Raw genomic sequence first — 17,683 nt, 5'->3', positions numbered from 1 at the left:
TTTAATTTGGCTTTTTGGCACCGATCAAAAGAAAAAGACTCTTTTATGTCAAAGTCTCCACCGAGTGATCTAAATTAATTACAAATATAAAACACAAAATAATTGATTGCATAAGTATTCGCCCCCTTCAAGTCAGACTTTAGTAGATGCACCATTGGCAGCAATTACAGCCTTGAGTCTGTGTGGGTAGGTCTCTAGCAGCTTTGCACATTTGAACCTCATATACCGTCTAGGTAGTCTCCAGCCCCTCGGTATGAGCATAGAATTCTCCAATTTCCGGTAATTCCCTCCGCCTCCCTTCCTCTATCCCTATTTCACTCTGCCCCCTCCCCCAGCTGCCTATCACCTCCCTCATGGTTCCACCTCCTTCTACTACCCATTGTGCTTTCCCCTATTCCTTCTTCACCTTTCCTGCCTGTCACCTCCCCACTTCCCCGCCCCCACCCCTTTATCTTTCCCCTTACTGGTTATTCACCTGGAACCTACCAGCCTTCTCCTTCTCACCCTCCCCCACATTCTTTAAAGGGCCTCTGCTCCTTCCCTCTTCAGTCCTGACGAGGGCTCCGGCCTGAAACGTCAACTCATCGCTTCCATGGATGCTGCCCGACCTGCTGAGTTCCTCCAGCGTGTTGTGAGTGTTGCACATTTGAACAGTGCAATTTTTCCCCATTCTTTTTACAAAACTGCTCAAGCTCTGTCAGATTGCATGGGGATCATGACTGAACAGCCGTTTTCTAGTTCAGCCACAAATTCTCAATTGGATTGAGGTCTGGACTCTGACTCGACCACTCCAGGGCATTAACTTTGCATTTTTAAGCCACTCCTGTGTAGCTTTGGCTTTATGCTCGGCGTCATTGTCTTGATGGAAAACAAATCTTCGCCCAAGTTACAGTTCTCTTGCAGGCAGCATCAGGTTCTGCTCCAGGATTTCCCTGTATTTTGCTGCATTCATTTTACCCTCTACCATCACAAGCCTTCCGGGGCCTGCTGCAGTGAAGCGTCTCCACAGCATGATGCAGCCACCACCATGCTTCACAATAAGGATGGTGCGTTTTTGATGATGTGCAGTGTTTACGGCAAACATAGCGTTTAGTCCGATAGCCAAAAAGCTCGATTTTAGTTTTGTCAGACCATAGAACCTTCTTGCAGCTGACTTCAGAGTCTCCCACATGCCTTCTGGCAAACTCTGGTTGAGATTTCATGTGAGTTTTTTTTCAACAGTGGCTTTCTCTTTGCCACTCTCCCATAAAGTTGAGACTTGTGAAGCACCCAGGTAACAGTTGTATGCACAGACAAGAGAAAATCTGCAGATGCTGGAAATCCAAGCAATACACGCAAAATCCTGGAGGAACTCAGCAGGCCAGGCAGCTTCAAAAGAAAAGAGTATTGCTGATGTTTTGTGCTGAAACAGCCAAAGGGTTGACAATATTCTTTTCCATCGATGCTGCCTGGCCTGCTGAGTTACTCCAGGATTTTAGAAACATAGAAACATAGAAAACCTACAGCACAATACAGGTCCTTCGGCCCACAAAGTTGTGCCGAACATGCTCCTACCTTAGAAATTACAAGGTTTACCTCTAGCCCTCTATTTTTCTAAGCTCCATGTACTTATCCAAAAGTCTCTTAAAAGACCCTATCGTATCCGCCTCCACCATTGCCGGCAGCCCATTCCACACACTCACCACTCTCTGATTAAAAAATTTATTCCTGACATCTCCTCTGTACCTCCTCCCCAGCACCTTAAACCTGTGTCCTCTTGTGGCAACCATTTCAGCCCTGAGAAAAAGCCTCTGACTATCCACATGATCAATGCCTCTCATCATCTTATACACCTCTATCAGGTCATCTCTCATCTTCCTTCGCTCCAAGGAGAAAAGGCCGAGTTCACTCAACCTATTCTCATAAGGCATGCTCTCCAATCCAGGCAACATCCTTGTAAATCTCCTCTGCACCCTTTCTATGGTTTCCACATCCTTCCTGTAGTGTGGCGACCAGAACTGAGCACAGTACTCTAGTGGGGTCTGACCAGGGTCCTATGTAGCTGCAACATTACCTCTCGACTCCTAAATGCAATCCCACGATTGATGAAGACCAATGCACTGTGTGCCTTCTTAACCATAGAGTCAACCCGCGCAGCTGCTTTGAGCGTCCTATGGACTCGGACCCCAAGATCTCTCTGATCCTCCACACCGCCAAGAATCTTACCATTAATACTATATTTCGCCATCATACTTGACCTACCAAAATGAACCACTTCACACTTATCTGGATGAAACTCCATCTGCCACTTCTCAGCCCAGTTTTGCAACCTATCAAGGTCGCGCTGTAACATCTGACAGCCCTCCACACTATCCACAACCTTTGTGTCATCAGCAAACTTACTAACCCTTCCCTCCACTTCCTCATCCAGGTCATTTATAAAAATCATGAAGAGTAAGGGTCCCAGAACAGATCCTTGAGGCACTCCACTGGTGACTAACCTCCATGCAGAATATGACCCGTCTACAACTGCTCTTTGCCTTCCGTGGGCAAGCCATTTCTGGATCCACATAGCAATGTCCCCTTAGATCCCATGCATCCTTACTTTCTCAATAAGCCTCGCATGGGCTACCTTATCAAATGCCTTGCTGAAATCCATATACACTACATCTACTGCTCTACTTTCTTCAGTGTGCTTAGTCACATCCTCAAAAAATTCAATCAGTTTCATAAGGCAAGACCTGCCCTTGACAAAGCCATACTGACTGTTCCTAATCATATTATACCTCTCCAAATGTTCATAAATCCTGCCTCTCATAAATCATCGCCAGAGGCTCAGCGATCTCCTCCCTCGCTTCCCACAGCAGCCTGGGGTACATCTCATCCGGTCCCAGTGACTTATCCAACTTGATGATTTCCAAAAGCTCCAGCACATCCTCTTTCTTAATACCTACATGCTCAAGCTTTTCTGTCCGCTGCAAGTCATTACTACAATCACCAATATCCTTTTCCACAGTGAATACTGAAGTAAAGTATTCGTTAAGTAGCTCTGCTATTTCCTCCGGTTCCATACACACTTTTCCACTGTCACACCTGATAGGTCCTATTCTTTCATGTCTTATCCTCTTGCTCTTCACATACTTGTAGAACGCCTTGGAGTTGTTTGTGCAGTCTCTCCCATCTAAGCCACAGAAGCCTGTAACTCCTCCAGAGTTGTCACAGGTATCTTGATGCCCTCCCTCACTAGTCTCCTTATTGCACGGTCTCTCAGTTTTTGAGGACAGCCTGCTCTGGGCACCTTTACAGCTGTGCCATATTCTTTCCATTTCTTGATGGTTGACTTAACTGTTCTCCAGGGGATATTCAGTGACTTGGAATGTTCTTGTATCCATCTCCTGTCTTGTGTTTTTCAATAACCTTTTCACAGAGTTGCTTGGAGTGTTCATGGTGTAGTTTTTGCTCGGATACTGACTCACCAGCAGTTGGACCTAATTCTTCTTCTGATGTTCAATGGCAGTTGGCAGTTGAACTTAAAGGTGCATTACCACCACTAACTGGACTGGAGTGTGGTGTAGAGAATTGGAAATAAAACCCCTACTAGTTCTTTATCAAATGAAAACTAAATTACCTCAAAATGCCCTATAGATTGTAAATAATAAAAACAATATTGTGAATTAAATTGAAGTCACTTTCATAACTGAAAGTTTTATAATGGAAACTGTCAATCCCCAAAGTTAGTAGTGCAGTCTGTGTTTGCTTTCTTTTAACCTTATACGCTTCACATTATAAAAGAATGGGTTCAACTGTTTCATAATGATGGCCACACCTACACATCCCAGAGTGGTGTTTTCAACAAGATACAAGGAATAATTAAGCAGAGTATTCCCAATTCTAAGTCGAGTCAATACAATTCCTTCCCTTCTTGTCTTACCCCCTTCTCCCATCAATCCAACAGTTTTATGTTTTCTGTAAAGGTGTCTCCCCTTATGCCTATTATTAACCCACAGGTCTTGCCATAACTTCCTAATTCTTAGCCCCACCAACCCCTTAGCTTCTGATTTGCTAAGAGGAAGGTCTATATCCACAGATCAACTTTTAACAGCTTTTTAGGCCAAACAATTAACCCGCTCATTCCCCTCAATACCTCTATGTGCAGGGCCCATAAGAAGAAGACATGTGGACCCATACTTTGAATATGAAATAAAGTTTGAAGAGTTTCCAGCAGTAAGTCTGACCTACTGCTAAAATGACCTGTTTTAAAACTAGTCAAAACCGAAAAAGAATCTGAACAAATTATAACCTTGCAAGGACAGATTTCCTCCACCCACTGTAAACCCAAAATGATGGAAACCGGATCTGCAGTGTGTACTGATAAATAGTTAGTAAGATGTTTCCTTATCGTTACCTGTAATTCAGGCACAAAAACAGCCATGCTGACATTCCCTGTTAAATTATCTTTTGATCCATCAGTAAAAATGGTTAATATGTCATGTGACGAGAATACACACAGATAAGATGTTAGCTGTCCTGTGTGATCAGCAGTTGGTCTGCCACCTGTCTTCAGGAGAGAGAGAGATAAGGAAGACAATGGAGCAGCATTTGGGAGATGTGTAATGAAGGGACGGGAGAGAGAGTTGTCTAGAGCGGCTCCCCCTTTGAACCCTGAACTGTTTGAAGTGATGGACAAGCGATACCCCAGCAGGGGGATAAAAAGGGACAGTTTCGCTAAGGCGGGACACACGACACCCGAGGTAACGAGACCCTGGAAGCGGTGCGCCTCTCACGAGTCGGTGGGAAGTACCGGACAACGCACAGGGTGGAAAGGTACGATCAGCGGGAACCCGGTGTGTGTCCGCCCTTGCTTGGGTGCCGGGTTCACTGCAGAGGATCGACTGCATCTGGAGGAGGGGTCACAGTCGGTGACCTCAGGTGACATCACCAAGGACCTGCCCGAAAGCTGCTTGTGAGCCATATCGCCGGTCTGTGAGTGGAAGCCGTGTCTGAATGATCAGTCGTTCCCGTTCTCTCTCTCTCTCTCCCCCCACGTTGTCCATCGCCACGGCAACGATTACTGCAAACTGAACTAAATTGGACTGAACTTTTGTGTCACTTTGAAATTTGGTCATTTACCCCTAGACAACGATAGAGCTTGATTGATGCTGTTATCTTAATTCTGTGCACATGTGTGTTTATCATTGCTGAACTGTTGCATTTATTATCCTTTCGATTACTGTGTTGCTTGTTTCTTTAATAAAACTTTCTTAGTTCTAGTAATCCAGACTCCAACTGAGTGGTCCATTTCTGCTGGTTTGGCAACCCAGTTACGGGGTACGTAACAGTCACAATAATTTTCCTTAACATACTGATGAACCAACAGACTCTCAGGCATATCAGGATCTTTGGATTTCATTAAATCACGCAACCTAAAGTCAGCAGTTCGACCTTCCAGATACAGGTGTATTTTACTACAATTAATTGAAACACTTTGACTGCACGCAGGCGATCTCCATTTAAACTCATTGTGTGACCTAAAACCGATTGGTTTTAAAGGGTTATATTAAAGGGTGGGGTGGGGAGAGTGAATACTTCTGCAATCAATTATTTTGTGTTTTTATTAGTAGACAGCCGTCGCTCCCAGGGGATCATGGGTTTGCGCCTCTGGTGGACTGTGTCCTCTCCAGGGTGCAAGCCTGGGCAGGAAGATTTGAGGAACCGGCTGTTGTCCATGCAGTGTGTTCACCCTCTCCACATCACTGATGTAGTCCAAGGGAAGGGCAAGTGCCAATACAGCTTGGAACCAGTGTCGTCACAGAGGTTGCCAGAGTGAAGTTGTAAACAACGTCAAACTGCCTTAGAGACCCCGGCTCCGGATTTCTTCCTCGGGATTTACTCCCGAAGCCTTTCCCATGGGTGGGTATGGCCACAAGGCAGCGGAGGTTACATACATGGTACCTGCACGCATAATCTGTACACACACACACACACATATGTGGTACCTACACGCATAATTTGTACACGCATACACATACGTGGTACCTACACGCATAATCTGTACACGCATACACATACGCGGTACCTACACGCATAATCTGTACACACATATAAGGTTACATGGTGTATGTACACACATAAAAAATATATGTACATATACACACAAGGATAATGTATGTATAGTTTGTAAAGGGTACAGAGGAGATTTACCAGGATGCTACCTGGTTTAGAAAGTATGCATTATGATCAGAGATTAAGGGAGCTAGGGCTTTACTCTTTGGAGAGAAGGAGGATGAGAGGACACATGATAGAGGTGTACAAGATATTAAGAGGACTAGATAGAGTGGATAGCCAGCACCTCTTCCCCAGGGCACCACTGCTCAGTACAAGAGGACATGGCTTTAAGGTAAGGGGTGGGAAGTTCAAGGGGAATGTTACAGGAAGGTTTTTTACTCAGAGAGTGGTTGGTGTGTGGAATGCACTGCCTGAGTCAGTGGTGGAGGCAGATACACTAGTGAAGTTTAAGAGACTACTAGACAGGTATATAGAGGAATTTAAGGTGGGGGATTATATGGGAGGCAGGGTTTGAGGGTCGGCACAACATTGTGGGCCGAAGGGCCTGTACTGTGCCGTACTATTCTATGTTCTGTGTAAGGACACATGGTGCATACGGGTATGTACACGTTTGTATATACTCACATATACATAGAAACAGTATGTGGCACAGTTGACAGATTCAGATTCAGATTTATTTATCGAGTGTACATTGAAACATTCAGTAAATGCGGGGAGTGCTGGGGAGAGCAGAAAAAATGATTAAGAGGTCTGGGGGCACAAAATGTTAACGTCCACCTTCCATTACACGCACATCCGAATGCTATAGTTCACTCTGTCAGAAAATTTGTACATTATGAAGCTTGGACTCAGGAACAGAAGATCGAATGGCGTTGGGCTCCACGGTAGCATGGTGGTTAGGACAATGTTTTTACAGCCTGGGGCACCCGGAATTTGGAGTTCAATTCTGGCACCGTTCTGTAAGGAGTCTCTGTACGTCCACCCCACTGAATAGGAAGGTTTCCTCCGAGACCTCTGCTTTCCTCCCACACTCTAAAGAAATGCTAGCTAGGCTAACTGCTCGTTGTAAATTGTCTTGTGATTAGGTTAACGTTAATCAGGTTTGCTGGAGGTTGCTGCAGCGGCCGACTCTGCGCTGTATCGCTAATTTAAATAAATAAATAAAATTGTATCGCTTGTGTTAACAGCCAACACTCCCATGGGCATGTTGGGAGAAGCCCACCAGTGTTTCCACATATTCTAAATAGCGATTCCAAACCGCAGTGACTTGGCTGAATTTCCCTCAGAGTGTAGTTGAGTGGTGAGAATCTTGGGGGTAGGGGTCATTGATGAGATTTTCGGGAGAATGTAAAGGTAAAAAGAATGTTGAGGGATGACTCAGTGTGTTGAAGGGCCTATTACAGGCTTTGTGACTCTAAAACCATAATCACATTTAAATGAACATGTGATGTTAAATGCCCTCAATTAATATTTTGCATCATAGTTCATTGTGTAATTTTTTCACTAAGTTGAAACTCAAGGCTATCCAAGAGTACACAGGAGCACACTCCAGATATTATATGGCAAGTTCACTCTGGCCAGCTAGGCAGCTATTTAAAGCTTTACCATCTGTGTGAAAATTGTTGAAGTGAAATGCTTTGGCATAGAATGGCTTCACATCCCGGATAAAAGGTTGCTAAAGGTACCCAGGAATCGGCCCCTTTCTCATTGCTTTCACTGTGGGTGGTCTCCAGTTCCAGTTGCTGGGCTGGGGTAAACTGGTAAGTTGGTTCATTGTCGCAAATACCAGCATACCTGTCTTGCGCACGGTCCATACACATCAATTAATTACAGCAGTGCATGAGGTGACACAAAATAAAATAAGAGCGCAGAGTGAAGTGTTACACTACGGAGGAGTCTGAGGAGGTTTGAAATGTCACCAAAGACTCTAGTGAATTTCTATAGATGTACTGTGGAGAGCATTCTGACTGGCTGCATCACTGTCTGGTATGGAGCAGTATCTAACGGGGTCGGAAAAAAGCTGCAAAGGTTTGCAAACTCCCTCATGGACACTAACCTCCCCAACATCGAGGACATCTTCTAAAGGTGATGCCACGAAAAGGAGGCATTTATCATTAAGGACCCCCGTCCCCCAGGACATGCCGTCTTCTCATTGCCACTATCAGGAAGGAGGTGCAGGAGCCTGAAGGTCCAAAGGCAATACTTTGGGAACAGTCTCCTCCCCACCCCCCACTCTCAGACCTTTAAAATGTCCATCCTCACGTTTCCTCTTGTGAATTATTTATTTATTTCAATTATAACTTATGACTGCACTGTACTGCTACCATTTAACCGAAAATTTAATGACAACAAGCCTGATCCTGATTGTGCAAAGGCCAGTTCTGCTGCAGACAGGGAAAGACGATGAAACTTGTATTGAGTCTAGAAAGCTGCAACTTGGGGTGATGTCCCTCAAACTGGCTTTGTAACAGTCACTGACAGAATGGTCAGAGTAGGGGTGGAAAGGGGAATTAAAGTGACAGGCATCAGGAAGCTCGGGCTCACTCGTACAGAGTGAACACAGGTGCTCCACGAAGCAGTTCACCCATCCACTGCAGAGGAGATCACAATTACTCACAGGGATTTAACAGGATGCTTACTTTATGGATGAGTTCTTCATCTGTGTCCAGGATCCGGTTGTCACTTTCAATACGGATTCGGACTTGTCCCTCTGGAAGCTCCGGCGTTCCGACATCTGGTTTGAGCACTGTAGCTAAGAACAGAAGAAAGTTATTTCAGTCAGGAGTATCACCTAGAGCATTCTTACATCAGCTGTACTGAGAGGGACAATGGAGAGCAGGGATTGGGAGCAGATGCAGAGGGAGAGTTACTGGGAGCTGCCGTCAAATGGAACAGTACAGGAGAGGGTGGGTGGACAGGGACCTTTCAGGGAAGGGAAGATGAGGAGGAGAAAGAGCATATCCAGGAGATTATGTGGAGTATTTGATGGCTCTGGGCCTGTACTCACTGGAGTTTAAAAGAATGATTGGAGATCTTGTTAAATAATTACTGAATATTGAAAGGCCTAAATAGAGTGGTTGTGATGTTTCCTATGCTGGGGAAGTTTAGGATGAGACAGCACAGCCTTAGAATAGAGGGATGTCCCTTTAGAATGGAGATGGGGAGGAATTTCTTTAGCTAGCGAGTGGTGAATCTCTGGAGTTCATTGCCACAGGCCAGTGTGGAGGCCAAGTCATTGGGTGTTTTTAAAGCAAAGGATGACATGTTCTTAATTAGTAAGAGCATCAAAAATTCTGATGGGAAGGCAGGACGACAGGGTCGATAGGTAAAATGGATAAGCCATGATTAAATGGCAGATCGGGCTCAATGAGCCAAGTGGCCTAATTCTGCTGCTATACACTATTGCTTTATCCTGCACTGGCGGTGTTGGGAGAGTTGGATTGGTACCTTGGAAGGCCAGAGTTGCAGTCAGGAGAAAAGGCAATGAAGGAGCATGGGCTGATGGGAACAGTGCAAAGCATTGTGGGTATGCACTGGAAAGTGTGGCGACAAATGGTGCCTACAGCACATCCCCAGATGTGTTGGTTGTTAATGCAAACAACACATTCCACTGTACTTTCCATGTATATATAAATAGGTCTGAATCAGATTAACCACAGTAAAGGTGCAGGAACAATGAATGGTAATACTCCCGATGCTATCCATGCTTGCAGAAGTGTTTCAGAGGAAACAGGGGATTCTGTAGACGCTGGAAATCCAGATGAGCACACACGAAACTGCTGGAGGAACTTAGCAAGTCAGGCAGGGAGATGAATAGTCGATATTTCGGGCAGAGACCCTTCATCAGCTGTCAACTCGGTGTGTGTCTCAGAGGAAGGAATCCAGGCTGAAGCAGGATTTAACTAAGGCAGCAGCGGCAGCGGTGAGAGATGACAGCACATCAAAGGGTCTTAGAGAGATAAAGGGAATGAGAAATAGCGGAGGGGGAGGGGTTAGAACGCTGGGTCATTTTAATGAAGAGCTCCACAAGCTGATATACAGATCAGTGGCTTCTTGCCTCATCCGAAGAAAATAAGCCAGAACGGTCAATAGATCCACGAATTTTCCCTCTCATCATTGACTAATTGCTCATTCATTTCTGACTCGATCCATTACATAGAAACATGAAATTATCAATAGGATCAGATATTGAATCTTTTTGGGCCTGTTCCACCATTCAACATGACCATAGCTGATCACAAGTTCAGCGCCCCGTTCCCACCTTCTCCCCCGCCACCCACCCCACCGCCGTCTCTATCTGTTTGGCAATTAGAACTGTATCTGACTCCCTCTTGAATTTATTTAACGATTTGGCCTCATCTGCTTTGGCCGTCATGGTAGCACTGTTACAGCGTGGACAACCTGTGCTCAGTTCTGCCACAGTCTTTTCGGAGTTGGTACATCCTCCCCATGACCTCGTGGGTTTCCTCCCACATTCCAGCGATGTGTGGGCTAGTAGCTTAATTGGGCACGCGGGTGTGATTGGGTGGCGTGGGCTTACTGGGCCGGACGAGCCCATTACTGTGCTGTGTCTCTCATTAAATAAAATCGTCCTCGGATTCACTTCTCCATATCTCCGTATTAACTGGGTTTAGGCCGTGACACCTGGATCTGGATTTCCTCATATCCAGAATAGAACATAGAACATTAGACCATAAGATTAACTCCTAGGAGCATTCAGCCCATCAAATCTGCTCCGCAATTCCATCATGGTTGATTTATTTTCCCATTCTCCTTGTAATCTTTGATGCCAGTACTAACTGAGTACTAGTCCAGAACTGGCCCACAATATTGTGCCAATTTAAGTTCGTAATCAAATGCCTAACTAAACTAATCCCTTCTACTCACACAATGTCTATATCTCTCTATTTGCTGCACATCTAAGAGCCTCCTATAACACCTCTGTTGAATTTGACTCCACCACCACCGCTGACAGCACATTCCAGGCACTCATCACACTCTGTAAAAAACTTATCCTCTCATCTCCTTTGACCTTAACCACTCTCATCTTAAATGTATGGCATCAGACATTAGACATTTCAACCCTGGGGAAAGGATACCAGCTGTCTATCTATCTCTTCCTCTCTCATAATCTTATAAACCTCTCTTCAACACCCATTGCTCCAGAGAAAACAATCTATGTTTGTCGATCCTCTTGTTATCTCACATGCCTTCTAATTCAGCCAGCATCCTGGTAAACCTGTTCTGCACCCTCCCCAGAGCCTTGACTTCCTTCCTGTAACGTGGTAACCAGAACTGAATGCAATACTCAGATGTGGCCTAATTGGAGTGTTTTGAAGCTGCAATATGAATTCCTGATTTTTAGTCTTAGCTCATGACATAAAGGCAATCATACTATATGCCGTTACCACCTGTCAACCTGTATAGCCACAAGGAGCTATGGACTTGGACTCTGATCCCTCAGCACATCAATGTTGTTAAACATCTTGCCATGAATAGTGCACCAAAAGGGCAGCACTTCACATTGAGCTGGGTTAAACTCCATCTGCTATTTCTCTGACCATATCTTCCAGAGATCAACATCCCATTATATTCTCTGCTAGTCTTCTACACCAGCGGTCCCCAACCACCGGGCCGTGGACCGGTACCGGGCCGCAAAGCATGTGCTACCGGGCCGCGAGGAAACAATATGATTTGGCGATATGAGTCAGCTGCACCTTTCCTCATTCCCTGTCACGCACTGTTGAGCTTGAATGCACGCGAGGTCATTACCCGTGCGTCATCCATCTCAGCGCGGGAGGGAGATCAACTCCTTGAGCTTGCAAATGACGGCGGTCTGAAAAGTATGTTTGACATAACATCTCTGCCGGTATTCTGGATCAAAGTCAAGGCTAAATATCCCGAGATAGCCACGAAAGCACTGAGAACATTGCTTCCGTTTCCAACATATCTCTGCAATGAATGCAACGAAAACTAAACTGCCGAATAGACTGGACATAAGGAACCCCCTTCGAGTATTGTTGTCTCCCATCATCCCTCGATGGGACCATCTTATTATAGAGAAACAAGCCCAGGGCTCCCACTGATTCAGCGATATTGGTGTGTTACAATGATTTTATACGTTCACATGGGGAAATTATGTGCTGTGTGTTTAATATCCAAACGTTATTTAAAATGTTATGATACTATTGACTTATAAGTGACTTATATAACCATATAGCAATTACAGCACAGAAATAGGCCATCTCGGCCCTTCTAGTCCGTGCTGAACACTACTCTCACCTAGTCCCTCCGACCTGCACTCAGCCCATAACCCTCCATTCCTTTCCTGTCCATATACCTATCCAATTTTTCTTTAAATGATAATATCGAACCTGCCTCTACTACTTCTGCTGGAAGTTTGTTCAACACTTACTTCAAGCTCCCCTGTCCTCCCCTGATAATTGACTTATCACTATATTCATGCGAGGAAAATATGCGCTGTGTGTTTAATATTAAATTTGTTAGATAAACCCTTTTAGAAATGAAATTGAGTGTATTAGCCACTTATCACCTATATTCCAGTCGTGATTAACACCACCCCCAAACAGAATCGCCAAAAACGATTTGCAGAAAAAAATAGGCACGTACACGCATGCGCACTGGTGCCCGCGCAAGGCTTCATGGTCATTGTAGTCTTTCTCGGGGTAAATACAACGTATTTGACTGCTACTCTTGTCCGTTGGCAACCCTATAACCCCTCGGGTAGGCCGGTCTGCAAGAATATTGTCAATATTAAATCGGTCCACGTTGCAAAAAAGGTTGGGGATCCCTTTTCTACACTATACCCAACTGCACCAGTCTGCATGTTATCTGCAAACTTACTGTCTGTATTTTCATCCCGGTCATTTATATACATCACAAACAGCAGAGTACGGATCTCTGCAGAACACCATTAGTCACTAACCTCCAACCAGAATAAGACCCATTGACCACTCCCCTCTATCTTCTGCAGGCAAGCCAAATCCGAATACAACCCCCAGTTCACCCTGAATCTTATGCATCTCAAAATTCTCCAGGACCCTCCCATGAAGGATCTTGACAAACATCTTTCCTTAAACTGTCTGTCCCATAAGAATTTTGTAATTTCATCAATTTTATAAATTTTCAAGTTTAACTGGAGTGACCTTTCATTTTTTGAACTCTGAAAAATACAAGCCAATTTTTCCCGGTCTCTTCATTCATCAGTCTTCCAACCTGGAATCAGTCTGGCAAAGTTCTGCTATATTCCCTCCATAGTAAGAACATCTCCCCTCAGATAAGGAAACCAAAACTGCACATAGTGCTCATGGTGCGTTCTCACCAAGCTCCTGCAGAACTACCCTTGTACTCAATCTCTCTTGCCATGATGACCAATATAATATTTGCCTTCTCAACCATCTGCTTAACTTGTCTGTACATTGACTGGGCTCCTGAGACTCGCTTCCCCTTTACTAACCTTTCCTTTCCAAAATAAACTGAATTAACTAACCAGCTTGTTAGATCAAAAACCAGCTACTTGTGACTTTGAGAACTTGCTGTGGACTCTGTCAGTGCATCTGCAAATTAATCAGAGAATTCAGAATAGATATAATTACCTAAAGTGAAGCCTTCCTTTTCAACATACCAGACCTTGTCAGTCTCGTACCAAACATCCTCTTGTACCTGAAAGAAATTAACAGATATTAGTTGATGTACATCTTCCCTATAGAACAGAGACAGATTGTTGAGGGGGTAAGGTCTGCATTTCCCTGTTGTAGTGAAGGGTGTCTGGCCGATAGGAGTATAGAACTTCGGATGAGGGACATTGCGGAACTTTGTTTTGTAATACATAGTAACTTTATGTCTTTGCATCATACTGCAGTCACAAAACAAATCTCACATCATAAAAGACATGGAAGCAGAAATGAGGCCATTCAGCCCATCCAGTTTCCTCTGCCAATTTATTTATTGAGATAGTGTGCAGAACAGGCCCTTCCGGCCCTTTGAGCTGCACTGCCCAGCAATCTTAACCTAATCACAGGGCAAGTTACAATGGCAATTAACCTACTGGTACGTCTTTGGACTGTGGGAGGAAACCAGAGCACCTGGAGGAAACCCACACATTCCATGGGGAGGACATACAGACTCTTTACAGATGACACCAGAATTAAATCTGAATTCCGACTTGCGCTAATCGTTACGCTATCGTGGCATTTCATCATCACTGATTTACTTTCTCACTCAACCTGATTCCCCTTCCTTCTCCCCATAACCTTTGACACTCTTACTAATCAAGAATCTATAAACCTTCAGTTTAAATATACCCAATGACTTTGCCTCCACAGCCATCTACGGTAATTAATTCACCACCATCCGGCTAAAGAAATTCCTCCTCGCCTCTGTTCTAAAGGGACGTCTTTCTAATCTGAGGCTGTACCCAAAACATCCTCTCCAGCGAGTACAGGCCCAGAGCCATTAAAGGATGTAACATTGAGATGTTATAGAGCACCGGTGAGGCTGCGTTTGGAGTATTGTGAGCAGTTTTGGGACCCTTATCTTAGAAAGGATGTGCTGAAACTGATGAAGATTCAAAGGAGGTTCACGAAAATGATCCAGGATTAAATGGCTTGTCATATGAAGAGCTTTTGATGGCTGTGGGCCCGTGTTCACTGGAATTTAGAAGAGTGGGAGGTGATCTCACCAAATCCTATCGAATGGTGAAAAGCCTTGATAGAGTGGATGTGAAGAGGACGTTTCCTGTGGTGCGAATGTCAAAGACCAGAGGTTGGTGGTGTTGTGGATAGTGTAGAGGATTGTCGAAGATTGCAGAGAGACATTGATAGGATGCAGAAGTGGGCTGAGAAGTGGCAAATGGAGTTCAACCCGGAGAAGTGTGAGGTGGTACACTTTGGAAGGACAAACCCAGAGGCAGAGTATAAAGTAAATGGCAGGATACTTGGTAGTGTAGAGGAGCAGAGGGATCTGGGGGTACATGTCCATAGATCCCTGAAAGTTGCCTCACAGGTGGATAGGGTAGTTAAGAAAGCTTATGGGTGTTAGACTTTCATAAGTCGAGGGATAGAGTTTAAGAGTCACGAGGTAATGATGCAGCTCTATCAAACTCTGGTTTGGCCACACTTGGAATACTGTGTCCAGTTCTGGTCACCTCACTACAGGAAGGATGTGGAAGCATTGGAAAGGGTACAGAGAAGATTTACCAGGATGCTGCCTGGTTTAAAGAGTATGGAATATGATCAGAGGTTAAGGGAGCTAGGGCTTTACTCTTTGGAGAGAAGGAGGATGAGAGGAGACATGATAGAGGTGTACAAGATAATAAGAGGAATAGATAGAGTGGATAGCCAGCACCTCTTCCCCAGGGCACCACTGCTCAATACAAGAGGACATGGCTTTAAGGTAAGGGGTGGGAAGTTCAAGGGGGATATTAGAGGAAGGTTTTTTACTCAGAGAGTGGTTGGTGCGTGGAATGCACTGCCTGAATCAGTGGTGGAGGCAGATACACTAGTGAAGTTTAAGAGACTACGCGACAGGTATATGGAGGAATTTAAGGTGGGGGGTTATATGGGAGGCAGGGTTTAAGGGTCAGCACAACATTGTGGGCTGAAGGGCCTGTACTGTGCTGTACCATTCTATGTTCTATATATGTTGTTCTAAAGAGCCTCAGAATAAAGGGGTGTTCTTTTAGTATGGAGATGAGGAGGCATTTCTTTACCCAGAGAGTAGTGAATCTGGAATTCTTTGCCACAGGCAGTGTGGAGGCGAAATTTGAATGTATATTTGAGGCAGGGGTTGCTAGAATTTTGACTGGTGAGAGCATGAAGGGATATGGCGGGGGTGACGGGGGGAGAGTAAAGGCAGGAGATTGAGGCTGAAAGCAAAATTGGATCAGCCATAATGAAATGGCAGAGCAGACTCCATGGGCCAAATGGCCTAACTCATAGAGTCTTATGATCTAAATTCTCCTCATACATTAACCCTTTTTTTCATGGGATCAATCTCATAAACTTCATCTGGACCCTTTCCAACATCAGCACATCCTTTCTTAGATATAGGGTCCAAAACTGCTCACAGTACTCCAAGCGTGGTCTAATCAATGCCTCAGCCTTGCTTCTATATTCTAGTCCTCTTGAAATGAGCCTTCCTCACCACAAGACTCTACCTGCAAGTTACTCTTTAAGAAATCCTGCACTGGGACTCCCAAGTCCCCCTGTACCTCGGATTTCTGAATAAGCCTAATTGTGATCCTGACCAAAGGAGAAGCCATGGGTCTGGTACAGGCTGCAGGAAATCCCTGGAGGAGTACATGCAGCAATGGACTCAAGAAGAGCAAAAATAGAGCATGAGTGAACTTTGGCAGAGAAGGTCCAAAAATGATTTTATAAGTACATTAAGGGAAAAAGAGATAGAATAGTGCCCATCAAAGACTAAAGGGAGCCACAGGAGGTGGACAACATCCTTAAATGAGTATTTCTACTTGGATTTTTCCGTGGAGAAAGATATAAAGACTTCAAAACTAGGAATGGTAAATGAGGAGCTCCCCATTACAGGAGAGGAGGTGTTGGATGTCTTAAAAGTTATGAAGGTAAACTTGTCTTCAAGGCCTGACCAGGTTTATCCAAGAACACTGTGGAAGACTAGAGAATAAATTTTGGAAGCCCTGGCTCAGATTCTTGCATTATCCTTAGCCAGAGGCATGGTCAGTAGTGAATGGTCTGCCTTTATATAACGATGGCAGGCAAAGAAAACAATGAGAACTATCAGCCAGTAAGTCTAACGTCTGTTTTAGGTAAGTTATAGGAGAGGATTCTGAGGGATAAGATATTTATAAGTGTGTCATAAAGGTTGATGAAGGCAGGGCAGTGGGTGTGGTTGATATGTAATTTGGCAAGGCCTTTAATAGGGCCCCACATGGTCAGCTGCTCTAGAAAGTTCAATGGTATGGATTCCAGGAAAAGCTACTTGGAATCACAGTGGGGTTGAGGGTAGAAAGCAGAGGGTGGTGATGGTGTTTCTCAGACTGGAGGCTCTTGACTAGTTGTGTGCCTCAGGGATCAGTGTTGAGACCATGTTGTGCCCAGTGTTTGGACAGGGTTGGGATAGTGTTGTGCCCAATGTTGAAACCATGTTGTGCCCAGTGTTTGGACAGTGTTGTCCCCAGTTTTGTGCCCAGTGTTTGGACAGTGTTGTCCCCAGTGAGTCTCCACCTGCGACTTGCATGACTGGCAGTAGTGAAAACCAAGAGGAAGCTACTCACACAAAGAAGGAAGGCCCTGAACACTGAGAGAGATGGAGGCCCTTCATTGCTGTCCTAGCATCAGCGGTGTGATGGGCAGTGGACTGTGGGAAAGATGTTATTAAGCTGGAAGAATGCAGAAAAGATTTACAAGTTTGCTCCCAGGTCTTGAGAGGTTAGACAGGATAGAACTTCATTCTTCAAAGCCTAGGAGACTGATAGAGATGTATAAAATCATGAGGATCATAGGTATGGTAAATGCACTTCATTTTTATCCCAGAATGGGGGTATCAAAAATTAGAGGACATATATTGAAGGCGAAATGGAAAGAATTAGGAAGAACATGAGGGAAGACTTTCTTACACAAAGGGTTCTGTCTATGTGGAA

At 44.7% G+C, this 17,683-nt stretch overlaps 1 protein-coding gene across 3 annotated transcripts in view; it reads right to left on the bottom strand.

The window, feature by feature from the left end:
- Window positions 1–17,683, bottom strand: part of LOC140190674 (unconventional myosin-XVIIIb-like) — a 462,061-nt gene that overhangs the window by 298,479 nt on the left and 145,899 nt on the right. For all 3 annotated transcript variants that reach the window (XM_072247443.1, XM_072247444.1, XM_072247445.1), the window contains 2 exons: window positions 13,662–13,728; window positions 8,685–8,797 (listed from right to left, as the gene is read on the bottom strand). In XM_072247443.1, the coding sequence (XP_072103544.1) occupies window positions 8,685–8,797; window positions 13,662–13,728 (180 nt within the window). The remainder of the gene's footprint in view (window positions 1–8,684; window positions 8,798–13,661; window positions 13,729–17,683) is intronic.

This window comes from Mobula birostris, chromosome 31 (genome assembly GCF_030028105.1).
Source record: "Mobula birostris isolate sMobBir1 chromosome 31, sMobBir1.hap1, whole genome shotgun sequence".
Classification (NCBI taxonomy): domain Eukaryota; kingdom Metazoa; phylum Chordata; class Chondrichthyes; order Myliobatiformes; family Myliobatidae; genus Mobula; species Mobula birostris.
This window is presented reverse-complemented; position numbering and strand designations above follow the sequence as displayed.